The sequence below is a fragment of the Protomyctophum parallelum genome (genome assembly GCF_964188405.1).
Source record: "Protomyctophum parallelum genome assembly, chromosome: 1".
In the NCBI taxonomy this organism is placed as follows: domain Eukaryota; kingdom Metazoa; phylum Chordata; class Actinopteri; order Myctophiformes; family Myctophidae; genus Protomyctophum; species Protomyctophum parallelum.
In genome coordinates, this window is record NC_139697.1 from 73,550,295 (window position 1) to 73,575,383 (window position 25,089).

The following is a 25,089-nucleotide window of genomic DNA, read 5'->3' on the forward strand; positions in this document are numbered from 1 at the left end:
ACACGCACAAGCGCACGCACACGCACACGCACACACACACACACACACACACACGCACACACGCACGCGCACGCACACACACGTGCAGTGCCGTGCAGCCGGGGCGACAGTGAGGACAGGGTGAATGGTGGAGACTCCAGACGGGACCAGACGGAGACCAGACCAGACCACAGAGAAGACGTGCACCAGTCAGAAGGTAGAAGGAGCATGGTGTACAGCACCTGTACCTTCTATGAGCAGCTCCTGACCATGGGAGCCCAGCAGCGTCCTGGACAGGAACGGAGCAAAGTCCACGAAGATCTCCCTCAGCAGCGGGGCCACCTTCTCCAGCGCACGCTCCAGCTTAGTGGTGATGCTGTGGTCATATAGGAGGAGACAAGAGGAGGGATGGGGGATGGGGGCGGGGGAGGAATAAAAGCAGAAGGCATGAAGGAGAGGGGAGGAGGAGGAGGAGAGTTCAGGGGGATGAGGATAGAGGAGCAGAGAAGATAAGGAGACATGGGGAGATAGGAGAAACGATGAGGACAGAGAAGGAGAGAATAGGAGGGTAAATGATGATGAGGAGGAGGAGGATGAGGAGGAGGGGTGGGGAGAATTCACGGAGATGAGGGATGAGCGGAGAAGAGAGGAAGAAGGAGAAAGGGGAGCGAGGAGAGAGGATGGGAAGGAGAGGTGAGGAGAGAGAAGAATACATGGGTGGGAGGGAGGATGAGAGATGAGGTGAGGAGTAGAGAAGGGGAGAGAGAGAGAGAAGAGAAAATATAAGGATAGAGGAGGAGAAAAGGGACCAGGGTGGACGAGAGTGAGATAGGGGGAATGGAGGAGAGTGAAAGATGCAATAGAAACAAGAGAGAGTCATTTAAAGCACAGACACTTTGCTAGAGGCTTGGGTTGTGTAGTTACCGTTAACTCTAAGTAGGTGAGGTATCTCCAATAGGGGATAGTCCCCTCCTTGGCTTGACTTAAATTGCACAGTGACACAGGTCTCAAACAAAGTCAAGTCACTCTTTTAGCAGACAAATGACCGCAAACAAAAGACGATTTTGCCAATGTGTGACATACATTAATTCAATACAAATGTTAACTATAGTTGATTTTTACAATTTGAATATCTGAATCTGTGGATCCAGTGCGGCTGTTCTTCTACTAATTCTAAATAGTAAAATCAACAGGAATTTCTATTAATACATAAAATGTTATTTTGTATTGTCATTTTCTAATTAACAGAGTAACTATTGAGTTCAAATCATGGCGAGCTAACTACATAACCCAGACCTCCACCGAAATGTCATTGTGCTTTAAAATCGGGAAATCTTGTGTCATTTTAGATTTTAGTTTTGGCTATTCAAAATAGCAGCTCACAGCGTGCCGCTTCGTGCCACGCTGCAAGCTTGTACATCTGGTATTTTTGATATATTATTTTATAATCTTGAAAGTGAAGAGAACTACTGATTCAGAAGGCATTGGTAGAATTGGCCTTAATGGGTTAAGTCAAGAAGGGGTGGGAGGGGTCTTCAACGTTTACCAGGCCAAGGAGGACCCCTTAACTGAGAGCAGTGGTGGACACTGGACACTGGACAGTGACCAAGCGCAAAGCCACACATTGTGAGCTTTGTGAACTTTCTACTTTTGGTACTTTAGAGTACATTTTGATGCCAATACTTCTGCACTTTTACTCTCAAGTACATTTTTAATTCCACATTTTTAATTCCGCAATTCCGTAACACATGCTGCATATTAAACTTATATATCAAGAATAAAAAGAGTTCACACACCATTTTCTGCTCCCAGAAGACTCTTTTTATTCTTGATCTATTACTTTGTTTGATCCGGCACGCAGCCTATTAGGGTATATAGATGTGCGTGTCTTTTGGCTGTTTTTCAGCCTCCTCTGCCAGATTAGGATAAGGATTAAACTTAATCCTGGATGTGATAGATAGCTCCATACTTGTTTGACTCTTAAACTCTCATGGTGTAAAGTTAACAGAGATCAGGACGTCGTCTCGTTGAAACCGTCTACAGAATAACTGGAAGTGATGGAAGTGCAATTATTTGAACTATGAACAGAAACAAGAAATCGAAATGCTAAAGCATCGGTTTATTGTTACCAAATGCTACAAATGCATTTGTATTGCTGTTAACGGCAAATCTGTGACTGTGTGTGTGTGTGTGTGTGTGTGTGCGTGCGCTCGCGCGTGTGTGCATGCGTGTGTGTGTGTGTGCGTGCGTGCATGTGTGTTTGTGTGTGTGAGAGAGAGAGAGAGAGAGAGAGAGAGAGAGACTTTTATCCTACGCTCTATTGACAAATACAGAAAGCACAGAAGGGATTGCTTGCACACAGAGAGAGCTCAAAAGGCAAGCTTCCAACAGTGCGTATAAGAAACACTAGGCCCAAGCTAGCAGTGAAGTGAAGTGCATTATAAGCTGCAGCAGTATAAGCATGTGACATAAGATAATACTTTAAAAAAATGCTCTTAAAAGGTACTGTATTTTCCTTTAAGGTCCTTTCCCGCAGGCTTTTCCTTTCCTGCCGGCTGTGCATGTCTTTCATTCATGGCCGGCATTCTAGGACTAGCAGCCATTTTGCTGATGTTTTTAGTTACTTCATACTCAGATGCAAAAGCCCTAGCGGCAATTTAACCCATTCTGAACGGGCACCCATTTTGGTGTCAGCATCATGTTATGCTTTAGCTATTTAAAAATAGCAGATCTACAAGCTCATATCGCGCCACCGAGTGGCGCGATACGAGCTTGTAGGTCTGCTATTTTTGAAAAATCGAAGAGCGACTGACATTTTTAGAATCTGATCTCAGGTCAGAATGGGTTCATCAGACCAGTGTGTGTCCGGCGGAAACCTCGTATGAATCTGATCTCAGGTCAGAATGGGTTAACGGCAGATTAGCGTCTGGCCACTGTGAGGCTACGATAGGGCTAGGCTATACCTCTGTACTCAAGCATGGCAGTGTTACAATTAAATCAGTGAAGGCCAAGTGTGGCCGAAACGTTGTACCACCTGTACCAATTTTCTGTGTTTTAAAGTAAAAACACTTTGTGCAGTTGTGTGTGTTGTGTGGGGTGGGGTTGGGGCGAGGGTCTCCTTGCCTAAAACACTGTCCTGCATCTCGGGGGGATGCCTGGAAGCCTGCCAGCGAGCTAAAAGACTTGAGCTCTGGTGGCGTCTGACCGCTGCGCAGTACACCCTGATCCACCTCACAACAGGCACTGCAATGCAAACCAACACACACACACAGACACATGTACACAGATTAAATAATGCTCGTGCGCGCACGCATCCACACACACTAGGCACGCACACACACGCGCGCCACAATCACAACACTGCGCGGTTTAAGATCGTGTAGTTAATGGATTCAAAATGGCTTGATGTTCAACGTAATAATGGAAAAAAACATAATAGTTATTGTTAACTTTTTTGATGGTTCGAGCTAACATTTTTATTACAAGACAACTTATACTTTATTGGCGTCTGTGATAGCTGCAGAATATGGGAACATATAGGAATGGGGGACATACTAACGAGCTTAACTGGATTAATTGAGAATGGTACTTGTAAATGGTGTGGAGGGCAGGGAACAAGCCTGATACAGTATCGGACAAGACATTCAATTAAATCAATTAGGGTAAAAGGAATGTTACTGATGCAGGGTACTACTAAGTTGTACCATGATTTGATGTATCTTTGTGGCTGTGTGCGTGAGTGCATCTGATGCAAGTGTGTGTGTGAACTGTGTGTGTGTGTGTGTGTGTGTGTGTGTGTGTGTGTGTGTGTGTGTGTGTGTGTGTGTGTGTGTGTGTGTAGGGGGGGTTCAAGCCAGCAGATACGTGTATGTGATGATAATGGGATGAGGACAGCCGAAAACGAGGGTAAGAAGACAGTAGTCGGATTTCCATCCAATTGTCGAGCCAAGTTCTCTGGACCCCTGTGTAGAGTATATTAACCACTTAAAGCAGCACTATGTCACATTTTAACAACTACATGGCATATTATGTCCCCCTTCCATAAATGTGTAGACTGAGCCAATCACAGGACTACCTTTTTCGCAGAGTGTCCAAAGTGGCCACTGAAAATACCCCAAACAGTATACGTACATACTGCTGCTTTAAGCCCTTATGTTTAAAAAGAAAAGAAAATAAAGCTTGTCTACAAGCTCAGAATGTATCAAATTGGAACATTTTGCATACATCTTGTAGTCTTTTCCTGATGCCATGCATCAAAGTTCACAGTGAAAACACGGCCGCTGACTGAGTGACAGCGAGGAGGACACATGACATCGAGACAAATAGAGAGGGGGTGACCTCTGACCTCATGTTCTCCATGCTGTCCTCTGGCATGGGCGCCACTGTCTGAACCGCTGGGAGGTTCTTGCTGGTGGCACCGTTGACAAAGGACGAGGAAGAGGACGAGGAGGAGGATGCCGAGTCTGTGGCGCCTGGGTGAGAAACAGAGAGGGGGGGGGGGGGGGGGGGGGATGGGGGCACAGTGCCGGTAAATCCAAAATGCCCGCTGCCCCATATTTCACACACCAGTGGTTCACAATGTGGGGCCCGGGGGTTTGAGCATCAAAGTTAGCTTAAACCACTCTATATTTCCGGAAATTTTCAAATCATTTCGATTTTCATCTCTCACCAAAGTCTGACATCACTGTCGCTAGAGGCCACTGTGGGCCATGGAGTTATTTTTTGTATTGGAATCCCCATAGGCGTGTTCCAAAAATAAACATATCACCCCGGAGATCGTATGCATCAACTGACAGTGAGAATTTACTAATTTATCCACAGAGTAAGATTATATATTTTGTTTTTGTCCAAACACAGACGTTCAAATATAACTCAATATATACAGTATATCAATTTGGGGGTGCCTGACATGAAAAAGTTTGATTATCACTGTCATACACACTATGTCCACACAAAGCCCTTACCTTCCGTCGCAGTCTCTCAACAGGATTTAAAGAACAACACACATACCAAAAGAACAACACATCTTTATTCTTTATTTTACTCTATAATTTTTATCCCACGATTTTGCAACCCATTTTTTCACCCAGTGTCAATTATCTAATGTAATCCTGGGCACTACACTTCCTCTGCCAACCTGGGGGGGCAGCGGACTGACCTCATGCTTCCTTCTATGCATGAGGAGTCCAAGCTGCTTCTTTTCACCTGACGTAACGTGTGGAAGGAACACGTTATTCCGACCAGTTCTTTTCCCCTCCATCAGGCTGATGGTATAGTATAGTATAGGTATAGTTTAGAGGCCAGGATTACTGCATGTTTTTTGTGAGGGTACTGGTCCCGCCAGTTCTGAGCGGCTTTATCAGGCCCATTAATGCTTGCATTCCATCCAGGATTGATATCTGGGCCATATGTGCAAAGCCGTGTTGGGTCTGACATCAGTGCATGTTGAAAATCTCCATAATATGTTCATTTGACACGGTTTTTGTTGTGTCTGATATCAGTGCATGTTGAAAATGTCCAAATGAAACAGAATAGTGGTTGTACCTGTGTGTGTGTGTGTGTGTGTGTGTGTGTGTGTGTGTGTGTGTGTGCGTGCGTGCGTGCGTGCGTGCGTGCGTGCGTGCGTGTGTGTGTGCTGTCTCACCCGTAGTGTTAATCATACTCTTGGGCGTAGCCGTGGCAGCGGCAAATATGTTTGGCGTGCTGCCGGGATTGGACGCTCCGCTGGTGGTGGGCGTGCCACTGCCAACTGTGTTGACTGACAGGCTACCGGGCGGCGGCTTCTTGACTGGCACCACTACACTCCTATCAGAACACAGAAAACACAGCTGTCATTAACCTCAGCTACAAACATTCAACGTCTTTCGGGATATTAAATAACTTTAATATCTCAATATATCTTTAATATCTTTAATGTTCAATCTTTATTTCAGACTCAGGGGAAGTCTATATCACAATAAAAACACAACATCATGAATAAAAATAATAGAAAAAGAAATAAAGACTAAAAATAGTTCCACCATGTTCAGTTTAGAACGGTTCCACAGTCTAGAGGAGAACCTGACAGAACTACGTATAGGGTTAGTAATGGTACCACAGTCTAGAGGAGAACCTGACAGAACTACGTATAGGGTTAGTAATGGTACCACAGTCTAGAGGAGAACCTGACAAAACTACGTATAGGGTTAGTAATGGTACCACAGTCTAGAGGAGAACCTGACAGAACTATGTATAGGGTTAGTAATGGTACCACAGTCTAGAGGAGAACCTGAAGTCATTGACATTATTCTTATTCTTAGAGAATCTGACCTCATAGTGTTTTAATTTCTACAAAGCATTTTTACAATGAGAAAAGATGCACAATTGTGTAGTAGGTGTGCAAGAAGTGCATAAAGAAGTGTGTTTTGTCACCCCTGTTTCTTCGTGCAAATAATACAGACTCTGTGGTGCGAGGGGCTTCGGGTGTGCTCAGTGAGTGGAATGCTAAATAAAAGAGTCCATGGACACAGACAGATTGGTGGAATGGATGCAGGTTGACTGCCTAGTGCCTTCTCATGTGTTGTCTGTCTGGTTGCAGACTCCAGCTCTTAAAGTCTGCCAAGGATGGTATGAGAATGAGTCACTCTGTACTATATATGTTTTATTCAGCACTCAGTGAAGAAAATAAAGTCTGGATGTGGAATAGTTTGGTTGGCGCTGGTATGAGAAACTAATGGGAAGTGGGAGAAACGTGTGTTATTGTGGTCACCTCACGACCAACACTGTCCACCGGGAGGCTGGCACCACAGGGAGGCTGTCTGGTAAACACTTATGGGCACAATGGTAAATGGGGAGGAAAGGAAGTTAACGGCGTCTGATATGTATGTTTTTTTTTCTTCTTTTTCTTTTTTCCGGCAAGAAACTTCTTGTCTCCATATTTAAACGTTGTGTTTTTTTCGTAGATTAACGCCACGCTGCTTGGTGGTCATACTACAGCGTGTTACAGCTGCTTGGTGGTCATACTACAGCGTGTTACAGCTGCTTGGTGGTCATACTACAGCGTCTTACAGCTGCTTGGTGGTCATACTACAGCGTCTTACAGCTGCTTGGTGGTCATACTACAGCGTCTTACAGCTGCTTGGTGGTCATACTACAGCGTCTTACAGCTGCTTGGTGGTCATACTACAGCGTCTTACAGCTGCTTGGTGGTCATACTACAGCGTGTTACAGCTGCTTGGTGGTCATACTACAGCGTCTTACAGCTGCTTGGTGGTCATACTACAGCGTCTTACAGCTGCTTGGTGGTCATACTACAGCGTGTTACAGCTTCTTGGTGGTCATACTACAGCGTCTTACAGCTGCTTGGTGGTCATACTACAGCGTGTTACAGCTGCTTGGTGGTCATATTACAGCGTCTTAGTATTGCAAACGACAGAGGTGTGTCTGTGCTGGACAAAAAGAGTATGTCACTCCCCCTCCGTTCCCTAGTTATTGTCAGTTGAATATAGCCTGTTCTCGCCAAAAACAAAGCAAAACAAGAAAGGAGAAAAAAGGGCACTTTTTCTCCAAATACTTGTGTCAGGTAATTTATTTGCGATCACGTGATTTCACGTTTCTTCTCTGGCAGTCAAATGGTCTCTCATAGGTTGGTGAAGAGTGCCATCTAGCATAAAAACTGAAAACAGGCCGTCGGGAGACGAACCCGTGGCACACTGCCAAGACTGGATTACCAGCCAAGGTGCCTGGACCGCTGAGCCACAGCCCAGGCCGTCCAAATGTATGAAACATAATGAGTGTGTTGACCACCATGGAGAGCATTGAATCCATTATCTAAAGGCTCCTCTTCCTATTCAAATGTTTTTGACGCATTTTTCTTGTATAGACATTTCTTTTAATTAAAATCTTTACAGCATGGCTCTTAAAAGGCTGCCAGTATCCACCTATAAAGAGGGTGGGCCTGTGTGCCAAGTTTCTTGTGAATGCTGCCAGTAGCCAAACTAAACTTCCATGCAATTTCTTCACATAATTGCGAAGAATTGCAATAATGCAAAAGAAAACGACAGTATACTGCACAGTATATGTTTTGGGAAATAATTGACTGTCATCACAGGCTGTCCACGTGGAGTCCTAGATATGCCCATATATGGATACTGAGATCCATACATGATTAGATGTTTTGTCTGGACAGCTACTTTCTCAGCTCTGTTGTATCTGATCATGCACCACTTCAAAATTATATTATGTTAAATTAAGAATGGGGAGCATTAGCTGCATTAGTGGTAGAATATGATTATAATTATGAACATGACTCTCTCATGACTACTGGACGGACATCATAGCCCACAAACCCCCATTTGAAAAAAATACGCCAGGGAGAATAAGAGAAGACTTTTACAAGTAGAGTATAGCAGTGATTCTGAACCATTTAGATTTCAAGGACCCCCAGTTTGATATGCATTAGGCCACGGACCACCCAATGGGTCCACTCCATTTGGTTCCATTTGTAGGCTATAGTTACATACACAAGGGTCTACAGGTATTTGGTTCCTAACTATCATTTGACACCCTAAAGGACCCCTGGGGGTCCCCGGACTCCACTTTGAGAACCGCTGTGGTAAACCAGATGATATCATGTCTTTGAGAACCATATGCCGACACTATATGTGACTATGTCTGTACTGTGTGAACTCTCTCTTTCCCCATAGGTGGAATGTAAAAGCAGGGACGGAGTGTGTACCTGTCGAAGGAGTGGAACTGCATGGGCAGCATGGGGTGTGTCTTGAGGGCGGGGTCTGGGTGATACGGTGTTGGCCCCACCTCCTGCCCCGCCTCCCCACCGTCAAGGGGAGCCGCCACCAAACTCTTCAGGATCTCCTGTGAGGGCCGAGAGAGAACGCAGAATGAGAAGAGATTACGATACTGTAAAAAACTAAACACACAATGATAAGACATTATCTATTTTGTGCCAGGGACCTCAAGAAGCAAAGTGCGTTAAAATTCAAATATCTTTTAATGTATATATTTTTTTTTAATCAAATTTATCCCAAGATTTTGCAATCCATTTTTTCACCCAGTGTCAATTATCTAATGTAATCCTGGGCACTACACTTCCTCTGCCAATCTGGGGGGGGGGGGGGAATTTCTCCGGCCGGACGTAGCACGTGGAAGGAACACGTTATACCGACCAGTTCATTTCCTCTCCATCAGGCGCCCCGGCTGGCCAGGGGGAGGCAGTTTTAAAGACCAGGATTACTGCATGTTTTTTGTGAGACACAAACACACACACACACACACACACACACACACACACACACAGTCTTGAAGACGTGGCCCACCTTCACATTGATGCCCTTGTTGGTCTGGCTGATGCTGGAGATGGAGGAGGGCGGGGCTTGGGCGGAGTTGGGGTTGTGGGGGGAGTCCAGAAGGCTCTCCTGAGACCTCCGGACGTCTGACGATAGGCTGCACAGCAGGTCGGCCCCGCTCCCCCCTCCCACCATGTCCCTGTCCCGGTCCGTCTCCCGTCCCACCAGGCCCAGGCCCAGACCCCCCAGGCCCATGTCGGAGCCGTTGAGGGAGCCCGCCCCCACGTGGCCCCCCTCGTCCCCGATGCCCGAGTCCGTGTGGGGGAGGCCGGCGCGGGGCGAGTCGTCCACGGGGGTGGGCGTCTGCTTGTCGCGGTCCGAGAAGGACGAGGACGGGTGCTCTGGACGGAGAGGAGGAGGAGGAGGGGTCAGTGACACGATGAAGACCCCCGCACGAGGAGGAAGATCAGTTTGTAATGCACCACTTAAACCATTCTGACCTGAGATCAGATTAAAAAAATGTCTGTTTGAAAATGACAGTTTTCTGAAAAAGCTATGTTTCTATGTCAGTCGTTCTTCGATTTTTCAAAAATAGCAGATCTACAAGCTCGTAGCGCGCCACTTGGTGGCGTGCTATGAGCTTGTAGATCTGCTATTTTTAAATAGCTAAAGCATAACATAATGCTAACACCAAAATGGGTTCCCGCCCAAAATGGGTTAAACCCAGTGGTGTAAAGTAACTAAGTACATTTACTTAAGCACTGTACTTAAGTACACATTTGAGGTATTTGCACACTTTACTTTGACTTCTACTCCACTACATCTCGGATAGTTTTACTCTATTTACTCTTATTATTACAAAACATACATGAAGCACTTCAGCCCTATAAACATTTTGGCCATTTGAAAATAGCCGATCTACAAGCTCACAGTGCGTCGCAATGGTGATCCTGGATGGCTTGATTCTAGGGTTAAAATAATTTATATCAATATTTTTGGAAATTTCGATGGGAAAAACGTCTGGATCGATGGCCACCACTGCTATGCCCTTTTTAAGTTTTTATTTTATGTTCATATAACTGCTGCTCATTTTATGTGTACTCACAATGTCTCAGAAGAGGACACAGTTGTATATATGTGGCTTTAAAATGCCTGTTTACCACAATCTATTGTAAAAGATCACTCCGTTCTAGTCTGATCCCTCTCTCTCTCTCTCTCTCTCTCTCTCTCTCTCTCTCTCTTCCCCTCCCTTTGCAGTTCTACTCTCCCACCCTTTATTGAATGACTCGGCTATATCACCGTTGGCTAAAGAGGTTCTTATGCATTGATTACACAGCACAAGTGATGAGTCATCACTGGCCCCCGTTGTTAAAGTGCCATTTTACATGCCTTGAATGACTAATTAAATATTCATCATATCTTCGTTTTTTCTTTTTTTTACATTCCACTGCGGTGAGTGTGCAGACAGAAATCGCTTAGTCGCCAACCAACCAACCAAACAACCAACCAACCAACCAACCTGTGCTGGTGGGGGAGTTGATCTCGTGGCGGATGCTGCGTCCCGATAGGCTGGTGGACCTACCAATCTCCCGCTGAGGCTCCAGGATGTCGCGGTACTTGGAGACCATGAGGACGGAGATGAAGTAGACCACGGCCAGGGCGAGGAACTGAGCCTGCTTACTGTCGTCCTGCAGTAACACACACACACACACACACACACACACACACACACACACTCTTTAGGCATTTGGCAAACGTTCTTAATCCAACGACAAACAGTAAGCAAGGTAAACACAAGGGAATAGATCAAATGCATAGAGACAGTGATGCATCTACAGTCATCAGGCAAAGTCAAGGTCAAACATATATGCCCCCAGAAACTTCACCCACCCACCCACGCGCACACACACACACACACACACACACACACACACACACACACACACACACACACACACACACACACACACACACACACACACACACACACACACACACACACACACACACACACACAGAAACAAATACACTTACCACATCTCTGAAGACCACAGCTCGGAGCCGATTTATATCCACATCCTGCAGTAGTCTGTCTGGGTCCTGCTACATGGGAGACATGCCATTTCATTAGTGTGTGTACTGTATGTATGAGTGTGTGTGTGTGTGTGTGTGTGTGTGTGTGTGTGTGTGTGTGTGTGTGTGTGTGTGTGTGTGTGTGTGTGTGTGTGTGTGTGTGTGTGTGTGTGTGTGTGTGTGTGTGTGTGTGTGAAAAGTTGAAAAGATTTTGTGCCAGAGAGAATACTTTATTGTGTCATAGCTTCTAAAACCTTTTTGGAAAACTCTTCAGGGCGTTCCAGGTGGTCAAACATAATTGTCTATGCAGTATAATTATGTTTATGTATGTACATGTGTGTATGCATATCCAAATGTATAATACACACTTGAATATGCATGCACACATGCCCATTCCCATGCCCTGTGTGTGTGTGTGTGTGTGTGTGTGTGTGTGTGTGTGTGTGTGTGTGTGCGCGTGCAGAAAGTTAAATGATCTAGAAGCTCACAATACGTCACAAATGCTACACTTTATCTTTTCTGCTTTTGAAAAAAAAAAGATGGAAATCATTTTCTCCTGGCATCCATATTTTTGGACATGTCATAATGACATGAATAGAGACAACCAGGTGGACAAAGTCGTCACTGCAAAAATGTATTATTTTAAAAGCGGGCCATTGGAAGTTCATCAATTAGTACATGTTTCATGCAGAGTGACAAGTGAGACATGGCAGCAAGTGACAAGTGCTGTGATACAAATTTGGACTATGCGTGTTATATTGTCGTTGCTGCAGTGCTGCACAGGGAGCACGAGTATTTAAAGGACTAGTGCGTGCGTGCGTGCGTGTGTGCGTGCGTGCGTGCGTGCGCTACCTTGCTGGCTGTGGAGGCACTGTGGAGGCTGTCCTGGGACTTGCTGCTGGTGAGGGATGACTTGCATCCCCGGTCTCTCTGTCTCTGTCTGCACTCCAAACAATTCCTCACCGCCACACAACACACTGTGTGTGAGAGAGAGAGAGAGAGAAAGAGAGAGCGAGAGAGAGAGAGAGTGAGAGAGAGAGAGAGAGAGAGAGAGAGAGAGAGAGAGAGAGGGGTGGGGGGGGGGAGAGAACAGTAAGTATCACACCTTGGGAGAGGGCTTTCAAATCACACCTGTATAGAAAAAAGAAGAGAGAGAGAAATAAGTTAGACTTGACTGACAGCTTGGAAGTGGAGGAAAAAAAACAACAGAATCACTTCTACAATCGTAATTGTATTTTTAGATTTTGACAGTCTGAAAGGTTCTGAGTGTAAAAAAGTGCTCACAGACAGAGGGAGATGTAGCCCCGGAGACCCAGACAGTGTTTTCTGAAACTGGTTTGACACTTATAACTTCACCGGTTGACTTCTGGAGCAACTATATTGACTATATTCTTCCACCAGCTCATTTTCCACAAAATCTTGTTCTCCACTGAATTTAGCTGTTTAAACTTTAAAGCCATAGGCACTATGTAACGCTTTCAATGAAATAAAACTTTATATATCTCTGCTGTCGGGAAGAAACCACTTTACTCTAAAATATATTTTTTTCAGGAAATTAAGAACACCGTATATTTTTAAATCAAGGCAATACTGCCTCATCAAAGTTAGTGTTGTGATTTTATACATTGTCAATTACGTCCATGAGAGGAGGAGAGGTGGTGGAGTTAGCTGTTTTGGCAGACAGTTTGAGGGTCCAATGGAGTTAAGAGGTTTTGTCGCAAGCGCTTTTGACTACTTTTAATTGGTTCAATATTTTCGATACACCACACAGACGTAAAGGGTGTCCAATAGGCCCAGGCGGTGGCGTAACCGTCTGGGCACCCGACTGGTAATCCAGTCGCAGTGTGCCACGGGTTCAACTCCCGAGCCCGACACGGCCTTTACTGCATGTCATCCCCCCATCTCTCTCCCGTTTCCTGTCAGCCTACTGTCTGTCCCTTCAAAAACCAATAAAAGGCGTAAGCCGAAAAAAAATATCTTAAAAATAAAATAAAATAAATAAAATAAAAAGGGTGTCCAATATAGCACTGATTTATGCAACACAAAAAACCTCTAAAAACAAAAAATGGAGTTAGGTGGTTTCCTCCCGACAGCAACAAATATAATGTTTCATAGGTATATTTGTCACAATACGCATTGCACATAAATATGTTTTCTGTTTTATACACACTAAACTTTACAAAATAGATATTTACTATTTACGACTCATAAAAATGGTTGTTTGGGAACCACTGTGGAAGTGGTAGAATGGGCTCAGGCCAATTAGCAGAAACACTTCAGGTGATGACATTAACACTTAATTCACTTGTAATGCAACATGTCCCAAAGGAGCTTGCAAAGCTTTCAACATTTCTTCAGTCGTTATGCCAATTAATTGTGTTTTATTTAACCTTTATTTAACCAGTAAGAGCACATTGAGACATTCTCTTTTACAACTGGCCAAGAGGCAGATTAAAAATCACACAGCATTAGCAAACAAACAATACACATAATACAGAAGACATTAAGACAGCGGTTGGCGGGCGACACAATTTTGACTGGCCCGCCAATCAATGTTCTTAATGTCCTCAAAGTCACTTTTTCAACAGAGCAGATTGGACCTTTCGTTCCAGAGATAATGGCCAAAACATCTTCTGATATGATATTAAAATTGGTCCGAAGGTACATTATAATAGATAGGAGATCTAGTTGACTGACCTTTGGGTGTTTTCATATTTTCTAGTTTGGCCCCCTTTGAAAAAGGTTTGGACACCCTTAATACCTTTAAAACATCTCAGATAAAACTCAAGGCTGCATGGTAAAGAGGATATTTAAGTTTAGCCATTGTAGAGGAGCAGGAACTTCGACAGATGGTTTCGCCATGCGACAAGAAAAGACCTGTGACCAACTGTTTTCGAGCAGAGCATGAAAAACAGTGCTTCAATTATACGGAGATAGGAGGTTTCTTCGCGACAGCAAGTAGCCAGCAAGTAGCCTGCAGTAGACAAACATGTGACAAAGGCAGACTCTGGTTTACAACGTCACATCAGGGAGCGAGGACAAAATGCCTGACAGACATGAAAAACAAGACAACCCGTCTTGCTTTTGATCGATGGCTCAACCCGAGTCTACAAAGGTTTTGGTTCATATTGGGAAACTAATGGTCTGATGATCAATAACAGAAGTAGCCTATTAAGGGGTACATTTTGTGATTTTAGATGTACTATATGAGAGCGAGAGAGAGAGAGCATTTTCCGGCAACGGCAACAGTCCGACACTACCCCAAACCCTACACCTAGCGGCAGTTCGGCACCGCCGAACGGACCGAAGACACCCCCCCCACCCCCCCCCCCCAGCAGCATTGCGGCTGATGCCGTTGCCAGAGAATGCACTGGCCCCTTCTGGACTCCTCAGGCTCTTACCACTTTGCATCTTGCCTACTGTATGTAGTGAGAAAATGTTTGTGTAAATCCGTCAGAGGTCCTACCCCAACACCTCTAAATAGCTAATCCCAACGCCAGTCTGAATCTTCCATAACTGTGTTGTAATTCTTAGACTGTATAAAACAACTATTTCTCTAGTGAGGAATAGGAAAACGGTCCTCACAATGGTCCTGATTCTTCAACGCGCTTCCGCTGATATATTGACGTGACGCTAGCGGAAAGGCATTTACGTGGATTTCCCACATTAATTTGGAATTCATGAAAATGGCTGTGAACTTGACGCTGCCTTTGGTTGGTCGGAAATTCCGCTAAATCCTCCGGGACCTCTTTAGGTGGCGGAGAAATTTGCGGAAGCATACACTTGCGTATAGATTTATTCAGAAGGCTTTAGTCTTCATGCTGAATCAATAAATTGTTCCCAAATCTCAGATAAAATATGTAGGCATGTGTCCCCAACATATTGGTCATAAAAAAATGATAGCCTATATATATATATATATATATATAAAAGCCGAGTGCACTTGTATGCCTAAATGCATGCATTAGGATATTTCTATCATGCGCGATTGGGGCTGCTCACTTGACAGCTTTCTACTCGCAGTGCAACGCGTTGTGAGCTTGTAGATCGGCTCTCGCGGACTCGCTGCATGTTAAAAAACAAAATCACAATTATAATAAGAACATAGGCCTGGACGCCTGGTTAGTGTTGTATAGTTAGTGAGTCAGTTCTCTGACTGTCGGTGTGTGTGCGTGTGTGTGTGCGTGTGTGTGTGTGTGTGTGTGTGGGGGGGGGGGGCAGACAGCAGCGTGCTGCCGATCCGATTCACATTGGAAAAAAATAGAAGACCACATTAGCCTAATGAATGGCATCAGCGTGTTTGAAAGTCGGCCAGTCATATCATAGTTTTAAGCCAGCTCACCTCCACTCGCGCTTGTTCACAAACATGACGGACAGACTTTATAATAATGTATATTGATATTGATCACATGCATGGATGCCACACACAGAATAGTTTAACTCACTGGATAAACTCACTGGATTATAATTTATTCAGACAAGAGGATCCCAGGCCTACGAGGTAGGCCTATAATTATTCACTTATGAATGTATAGGCTACTGTTCTTTATCGCGCAAACCAGTGTCGAGGGCCCATGCCCCCCTCCCTCTCTCTCTCCTCTCTCTCTCTCTCTCTCTCTCTCTCTTTTGCATTGACATATATCCGATATTTTAAATATCGGATATGTTTTACCTCTGCAAAGGTGTGAGTGAGCACCCGCCTTGGTCCAGAACTTAATTAAATAAATTATAATTATATTGCTTCAGCGGAGCACGCACCGTTGTACATAGTTTGTACATATATAGTAGCCTACAGTGGTAATATACAATGGTGCAAAAACGACATAACATAAAAGCCCTAACTGTCCTGCTCCTACATGTGTAGAATTATTAAATTAATAGAGTGCGGGCTATATTCATAGCAGTGACCGCGGCTGTAATTTCTTTCCAGCAATCATTTTTATTGTAGGCCTAATTTGTGAAGCCGCTATATAGTCTGCGGCTGCAAAGCCTTTTTTCTTTTTTTGACAGACGGATCTCAGACAAACTGCTGTCTGCTGAGTCATGCTTGAAGCCTTTTATGGTACGATATGGGGCGTGGATCTATGCAGATGAGGTTGTCGGTTGCTTTTCCGATCACTTTGCACCCGCTGCATTCAGTATGACATACACCTGCGATACGCCTGCGAACCTGTGGTACACACCACTCTCTGAATAACACGTCATCTCAACTTAGCTTGATCGGACGGATAAATACGATATCTGTTTCCGCCACCGTTACACTCTGGCGCATTTCGTTTTTGAAGAATCAGGCCCAATGTCTATTTATCAAATTCTAGGGCTGTCAAATGATACAAAATTATTTTATCAGATTAATCACATATTCATAATTTAATTAATTAATCATGATTAATCGCCATTCATAGTTATGCTTTCTCTGTATGTTTTCGTGGGAATGGAAAGATAAATGACTCTCACTCTCTCTCTCTCACTGTCTGTCTCTCTCACTCTGTCTCTCTCACTCTCACTGTCTGTCTCTCTCACACTCTCTCTCTCTCTCTCTCTCTCTCTCTCTCACATTGTCTGTCTCTCTCACTCTCACCCACTCTCTCTCTCACTGTCTGTATCTCTAGTCTAAAGGCTCATACATATAGTCTGGATTTCCAGTGGTGAGGTGACCACCGGAGCGGTGGTCACCTCACCACCGAAAATCCAGACTATGAATGAGCCTTCACTCTCTCTCTCACCCACTCTCTCTCTCACTCTCACCCAGTGGTGCTGTGTGATTTGATTTGAGCCGCTACAGTAAATACTGTAGTGCAGACTTTCATGGCAATAACCGTTCTCTTTCCATGATCTTGTGTAGATCATTGTTTGGGATATAATATCAGCCATCAGAGAGCGACGACTAGTGCAGAGCGAGTGGACTGTTTGTGTTTTTATTTATATATAATAAATTAATTAACTCTGTAAACTCAGTTATTTTGACAGCTCTAATAGCAATGCAAACACACACACACACACACACACACACACACACACACACACACACACACACACACACACACACACACACACACACACACACACACACACACACACACACACACACACACACACACACACACACACAGCTACGGCATAAATATTTAACAGTTCTGTGCTTTTCCTGATTAGGAAAAGTGACTGTGGTGTCAAAACTGTCATGAAATCACAGCTAATTTTAATTCATGTTTAATGCTTTGTTTACTGGCAACTCTCCATGTGTATAAATTGGCATTTTTGACAGATTTCTTTTGGACTGCACTATCGTGGATTAAAAATAATAATAATAATAATATATATATACTGTATATATAAAAAAAAACAGGTGGCATGGATTGTGTGTTAACTCCCTACAAGCTACATGTTCGGAACGTGGCGTGAAGCGTCACGTTTCAAGCTTGTAGATCTGCTACTTTTGCTATTTTTGAAATTTAATTTGAATCCTGAAAAGTAACAGTTTTGGACATAAGGTTTCCACCCGACGTAAATGATATTTTAAATGTTATACTTTGTCCACCTCTCAGATCTTTCATTTACAAATCAAACCCTGCCTCCTATGCCTCCTGCAGTCTGCCTCCAGATAATAGAATATAATTATAGAATCTACACCTGGTGATGATGATAACATGCACCTTGCATCCACATTGAGACCAGATGTTAATAGTCAGATCACATTTACACCTGTCATTAAAATGCATCGCTGGCCCATTTGCACTGAAAAATTATTGTCAAAGGTTTGTACATTAATTGTGTGCATTTTGTGTGTATAACGTTAGTTTGCATGTACTGTAGTAGGAGATGTACACACATTTACACTTTTGCTAATTAAGTTGCCATAACGCCACGCGGGCTACCCTACATTGCGACCAGCCGGGAGACACATGTTCATGCCAGGTGTAAAGGGCATGCATGGTGTGTTTTTTTATGCTTTAAGAAGAGAAAGAAAAAAGTCAAACTCACACATACCCAGTCGGAGGCATTGCCTCATCAGCCCGCCGGAGGACATGTTCTTCTCTGCCTCGATCTCGCTGAAGTTGAGGGAGCTGGCGAACACCAAGACGTCCACCATGGCCATGAGACGAGACAGGAAGGTCACCGCCGTCTCCGAGGACATGCCCTGTGTCGCCTCGATGTTCTCCAGCTCCGTCTGTGTGGGGGAACAGGGCGAAGGGAGGGAGGGAGGGAGGGAGGGAGGGGAGGCACTGTCAAAATTGCTCTCGCTAGCTGACACACGCGCCGCGGAGCGTGCACGGCCTGGCGCTGACACACTGAGATGCATCCATGCTCTTCTCATTGACGTTATAGAAAAGGCGATGGAAAGGTAAGGTAGTGGGGCTTTCTCTGTGTGTACGACAGAAGCGACTAACGTGTCTTATGCAGCCGAGGTTTGGGTACGTGCCGTCGCTTATCATCATGTCATACGGAATAGCAGCCTTCGTTCGGTGTCATGCTGGTAAGTGAACGGTTTCGCCATACAGTTTTGTATGGTGAAACGGGGGCAGAATGGAAGTGCTTTGAACGACACACAGGAAGTACGGACGGACGGACGGACGGACGGACGGACGGACGGACAGCCTGATGGCACACAGGTAATGGGTACAGTAAGTAGCAGCATGGACTCAAGGCCTTGGTGGTGGGAGAGGTCAACAGGCAAAGTGGAGTTAGATTAGGAGACACTGGCGCAAACTACTCACGTGTGCATACCGACCTAAATAGCCAATAATCAATTTCATTCTATATGCCCGTGAATTTGAATCCAGTAGGTTGTTTAGACCCTGAGGATGTATTTCCCTTATAGACCACGTGAGGATGTGAGGAGTCGGGAGTGTGAAGGAAGAGAAAGGCAAAAGTGCAAACTTCTAGCAGCTCCACGAGGAAGGAGAACTGTGCAAAGACAATTTGTGGGTATAGTGCAAAGACACACACGGTGAGGTGAGGTGAGGGACAGGGATTTGGGGGGGTTGGTGTTTCTCGTGGTGATTAACATTAGGGATAACTGGGAGGGGGGCGGTTATTATTATTTTTTACCCACCTCTCCTCCCCCCGCGCCTCCGCCCCCAGGCACTGGGGTCACCTCCTCGCCCTTTGACCCCCTCGGGGGTCCAGCTCCTCCTGCCTCCTTCTTTAGGATGTCGATACAGAAGGGGACAGGCTTAGGACAAGTTTGAACCCCTCCCATTCCCCTTCAGCAGCGGCATCAGACGTACTTCCTAAAACCACTGAGCTTATACAGAGGAGCCTCCCTCGCCATTTCCTCTCAGAATGCTCTTTCCTTACACTATACTTCCTCTCTCTACACAGTAAAATCCTCAGTGTTCATTTAAAGACTGGCTGCATGTTTGTTTTGTTTTTGGTTTGATGTCTTTTTCAAGCTTACCCGTGAAAATCCTGGTAGTGTCTTGTGCTCTGCATCATTTCCAAAGCATTAAAGACCCTGTAAACAGTAATTACCCTGACCCAGTATCAGTAAGCCTCTAAACATTATGATGTAGGCCTATTACATTTTTGTCAGACCAGCGAAATTAGAATGATTTAAATAAATGTGTATAAAAATAGTTTTTGTTTTTCTGCCAATGGCTGTTGGGGGGGAGGGGGTCCACTGAAGACAGTGAAAGAATATTTTTAGCCAAAAGATGGCGATGCACTCTAGTCTAGGGTATAACATCAGTAGACTGGTGTACCTTGGGAGAAGACTGGTTTAGTTAGGAATTATGCCATCATAGAACAGCTGCTCTCCGCTGGAAATGCTCAGGATAGGGCATTTCCTGTTTACCGGCTCGTTAACATAGCGTTTTACAAGTAATATTTTACTTGTAAAACGCTATGTTAACGAGCTGATCACGCTGGCACACACTGACAATCTGTGATGTCACAGGCTTAACGGCCAATCAAGGCCTGTATCCAGGGATGTTGAATGATATAAAACAAGTGCTCCCCCTCTACGCTAGGGTCCCGAGAATCAAGGAAGCTTACGAGGAAAGGTCGTCAACGTCATTTTCTCTACCCTGCAATTCCAGCCGGCAGATTCGTCACACTTGGTGGAATACATTGGAGTCAATGGAGCCGAGTGGACAAGCATATGAACAAACACTATTTATGAATGATTGAGACCTTTATAAAATACTGGGCTCACCAAAAGGCGTTCCCGCCCAAAATGGGTTAAACCACACCATGTGGATAAATGAACACTGCAGATTTTACTGTTTGGACCATTCTATTTCTTTCGGTCTACTACTCTGTTCCCCTTTTACACGTCTCCCTGGCAAATGTTGACTGACGATGAACAGTTATCATAATAATGCCATGCTGCCTTTTTTATATGACAAATGTATATTACACCAGCCAGTGGAATGTTAGCTAGAGACACGATCAGTAGAGAGGGAATGCATTGTAGATTGTATGCATATTATTAATTGAATGTATTGAATTGCATTAAATGGACATTTCACGTTCAAACATGTTTGGGGTCAATTTGACATCTACTCAGGATTTTGTGAGCATGCCAGATGTGTTTTTCAATTACTTTTTTCATTTACAGTATTTTGTATAGATTTTGTTTTGTTTTAAATAAAATACATGAAAAAAGGGGAAACGCGGCACCCTCGCCTATTAGAAGGACAATATCAGTCACCAGAACCAAGGACGGGTGTTTTCAATGAATATATATCATGATGAGAATGGAGTTTGAAGTCACATTGGGTTTGTTCACAAAAGCCACAAGGAAACGTTAAAATGAGCCCAAACGTGTTTGAAAGTGAAATGTTCTGCAGAGGAACACAATGACGTATAGGAAACACTATGGATGTCACACAGGCAAGGGTTAGTGTCACTGAAACCAGTGCAGAGTTTTAGTAGCAAAGACAGAAAGACAACTTGAGCGAGAGGAAGAAACCACAACTTACAGTGTTGGCATTACTCTTAGAACTCTGCACATGCAAACAACAACAACAGAACAAACAAACAAACAAACAGACAGACAAAAACAGACGCAAAAAAAGAAGAAAGAAGAAAAGATAGCAACACAGAGAGAAAAAAGAAAAAAGGAAGGCGGTTAAATTAAACAACATTCTCAAAGTAAAGAGAACATTAATTAATTGACGGGTTAGAAAAGAGACTAAAATAAGGTAAAGAAAAAATAAAATAAAAACTTTCAGAGTCATATCACAACTAATAGCAGTGTTAATTTGACTGTTATGATATAAGATACAGATGAGAGAAACCAAGTAGGATGGCAGTAAAGATAAGTTTAATTACATCACCTCTGTATTAATGCTCATGACCAACATAAGCAAACCTCGTCGAGCTCATGAATTAAAATATATTTTCAAGCTGGATCTGGTCATGATTGGATGTTTTTTATGGTGAAACAAAGAATCTATGAAATGTGACAAAAGCAACAACTTTCTTAAACCTAGCCAATCATGTCAGATGGTGAACGGAATGCTCGCCCCAAAACACACTCACATGTTCTTCCGAGGACCGCTCGCCCCCAGCATTTGTTTTACTGATTAATGTCAGGAATACGTTTAGGGTCAGGTAGATTTACTATAAGTTTAGGAATAAGTTTAGGTAGTTTTATACTGAGGTTACGTTTAGGAATAAGTTTAGGTTTAGGCACAGTTGTATACTGAGGTTACGTTTAGGAATAAGGTTAGGTTTAGGCACAGTTGTATACTGAGGTTATGTTTAGGAATAAGGTTAGGTTTAGGCATAGTTTTACTGCGAGCACATGTTTAGGAATACCTGGTGGCGACCGTTTCGAGGTTGCCAGATTTAGCCCGGGGCAAACGTGTTTTGGGGTGAGTGTATTCTGTCAGATCGACGATGCATTGATGAGAGGTTTGCTTTATTTTCTGTGTTGATACAATACCCCACTGGCATGAGTTATTCCTTTCTTTTGCCTTGGTCGGAAATGGCAAAAGTCGCCGACCTAAAAGATCACAATGCATCGTGACGCATCGTGAGCTTGTAGATCTGCAAAATGTTCCGTCTGCGACACCGTCATGTGACGGAAATATCGGGGCTTAGGACGTTAACGGATGGCCTCCCACCACAGGGGGCAGAGCAGAGGCACTTACGGAGGGGGAGGTGGCGGCCGACAGGAGAGGCAGGATGCCTCCGCAGGCGATGATGATGTTGTCCACCATCTGGGAGATGAGATGGATGGTGTTGTGGACAAAGATGATGTTCTCGTTGCTGTTCACGAAATCCATCACCGACTTGGTGGAGTGGCTGAAGAGAAAGAAAGGGAGAAAGAACACGGTTTGGGTTTGATTTGTCAGCCGAGCCGAGACGGCTCAAGTCTTTCCTGTCCTTGTGAGGTACAATAGGTTATTCATACTGCTGACCTGCTGTCCTTTGTTGAGCATATTCAATATATCCTTCCACTATAAAATATTACCGCTGTCGGCCCCCCTTTAATAAATCAGTGCTGTCTGTGGGTTTTACAAGAAAAATATTAAAAAGCTCTTCTGACTAAACCACTCAACCTCAACTCCGTTTTTATTTATCTGACTTCGTCATTCTAATCCAGGGGTTCTCAACCCGTGGGTCGCGACCCCTGGGGGGTCGCCAAATTATTTTGGGGGGTCCAAAAAAAGAAATATTATTATTTTTTGCAACTGAATGGCTGGGAAATGGAAATTAAGAGTTTACATAGTACACATACTGTAGTACATGCATAAACTTTCCTTATTGATTATATCTGGTTTCAGTATTCATTTATGACATATTTTCTCTGGGAAGAAAGGGGGGAGGGTGTCGGGGCGGGGGAGAACCCCCCCCCTATTTTTGAATTGGAACCTTTTGATTTAATTTCAAATGCCTTTAGTTATAGTTATCTTAACTTTATGAACAATAACATTTTAACGCTAGTAATTAAATAGCTGAAATCAATAATATATCAGTATTCTGTTATTATCCTGTGCAGGGCTGCATTAAGTGATGGTGGGGGCCATAGGGTCACAACAACAATGCAACAACACAACGGAATTAAACTAAGCAGTGCAACAGAACACAATTCGACAGTTAAACAACGTATAACCAACGTAATGCAACAATTAGCCTACAGCAATATTACACGAGAGGTTGTGCTCTAACCGCCATTATTGGCACCACAGTGATGCAGTCATGAGGAACGAGGTACCGAGTTCCAACCTAGGAATCCCTGGAGTGCCACTAATCGCGGTAAAGCACAATCTCTCGTGTAATTTTCGGATTATACAATAATTACATGGATTAAAGCAAACATTTTATGACCAAGTTCTAATGTGTGATTTGTGAAACAGTGTGAAACACTAGCACTGCTCCCTAAACAATTAACAGAATAATTATGTAAAATTATGATGTTTTAGTAATATTGTTTCTGTTGTTCTACATACTGCCAACCATTTGCTTTTATATGAAATATCCGAGAGACCATTAAGATTTTATGGAAGACGCTTCTGAACATAATTTGCGAGTTTGACCACCTCGAACGAATAATAATAATCAAATCTACAAGCTCTCAATGAGTCTTGAGAGCTTGTCGATGGGCTATGTTCGCCGCGCAACATGTTTCCATAGAAGACATGCTGGCTTCTATGGAATCCAAATGAAATCAGTCGTGGCGACTGAGAAATGTAATCCATGAATTTAACCCGTTAAGACCTGGAACGCATCTGTGTCACCTTAGCTTTTAACCACTTTAACAATTATTTAAAATTATGTTGAAAAAAAGCTCATAGTGCCGTGCTACGAGCTTGTAGATCTGTTATTTTTGAAAAATCATGAAAATGGGGCACAAATCATCCGCAGGGAGGTCCCTGGAAGAACATATTTTGAGATGGAGGTCGGCGGCCAAATACATTTAATTCTAAGGGTTCTTGACATGAAAAGATTTGAGAACCACTGACATATAGAAACTGAAAATTTTCAGAAAGCTGTCATGATTTAAGTAGCCATGAGGCCCATAGGGCAGGAGCCTATCTCCTGTTTCTGTAGCGTGAGGCAGCTTGATGTACAAGTACACCCCCTGGACATAACGCTAGTATGTCGCAGGGACTTAGCCCCAATCCAACCCTTGATGCTGAGTGTCAAGCAGGGAGGCACTGGGTCCCATGTTTAGAGTCTTTGGTATGACCCGGCCGGGGATTGGACCTCGACCTCCCAGTCTCAGGGCGGACACTCCAACCACAAGGTCACTGAGCTGGTCATGATTTAGAATGCCTCTAAATCAGGTCTCGATGGGTAAACACAATCTAAACTGTATATGTATCCGGCCCCGCTCTCCTCTCACCTCCTCCACACGTGCACGTCTGTCTCCAGAGCGAACAGCAGGTCGGTGAGCAGCCTCTGGTGCATGGGCGACCACTTGAACTCTGGGATGCGGAACATGGTGGTGCGCGGCCCGGGGCTGAACTGGCGCCGCTGCTCCTCCGTCATGGGCATGCCCCGGAAGCCCAGGTCCACGCGCAGGTCGCGCTCCAGCTGCGCCGCCACGCTGCGACCGTGGAGGGCCTTATAGCGCACAGATACAGAGAGGGAGAGAGAGAGAAAGACATGAGCTGTAATAAGCAAAAGAGAAAATGTGGGTCCTACATAGGTTCATAGGTTTGGTGTTTGCCACCCCGTCCAGTTATTACAGCTCGCCCCGGGGTGCAGACCGAAGAAAGCGAAAAGAAAGAGAATAGAAAAAGCATGGGACAAGACAAAGAAGACTATAGACTAGGACTCCGTCACACTGTCAGTC

At 44.2% G+C, this 25,089-nt stretch overlaps 1 protein-coding gene across 1 annotated transcript in view; it reads right to left on the reverse strand.

The window, feature by feature from the left end:
* Positions 1-25,089, reverse strand: part of LOC310860265 (neurobeachin-like) — a gene marked incomplete at its 5' end in the record, with an annotated part of 223,075 nt that overhangs the window by 36,546 nt on the left and 161,440 nt on the right. The window contains 14 exon segments of the mRNA XM_083767079.1: positions 222-355; positions 3,103-3,222; positions 4,325-4,451; positions 5,624-5,784; positions 8,696-8,832; positions 9,294-9,664; positions 10,783-10,951; positions 11,298-11,366; positions 12,189-12,313; positions 18,327-18,507; positions 19,393-19,479; positions 21,263-21,286; positions 22,439-22,592; positions 24,637-24,857. Coding sequence (XP_083623205.1) covers positions 222-355; positions 3,103-3,222; positions 4,325-4,451; positions 5,624-5,784; positions 8,696-8,832; positions 9,294-9,664; positions 10,783-10,951; positions 11,298-11,366; positions 12,189-12,313; positions 18,327-18,507; positions 19,393-19,479; positions 21,263-21,286; positions 22,439-22,592; positions 24,637-24,857 — 2,080 coding nt within the window.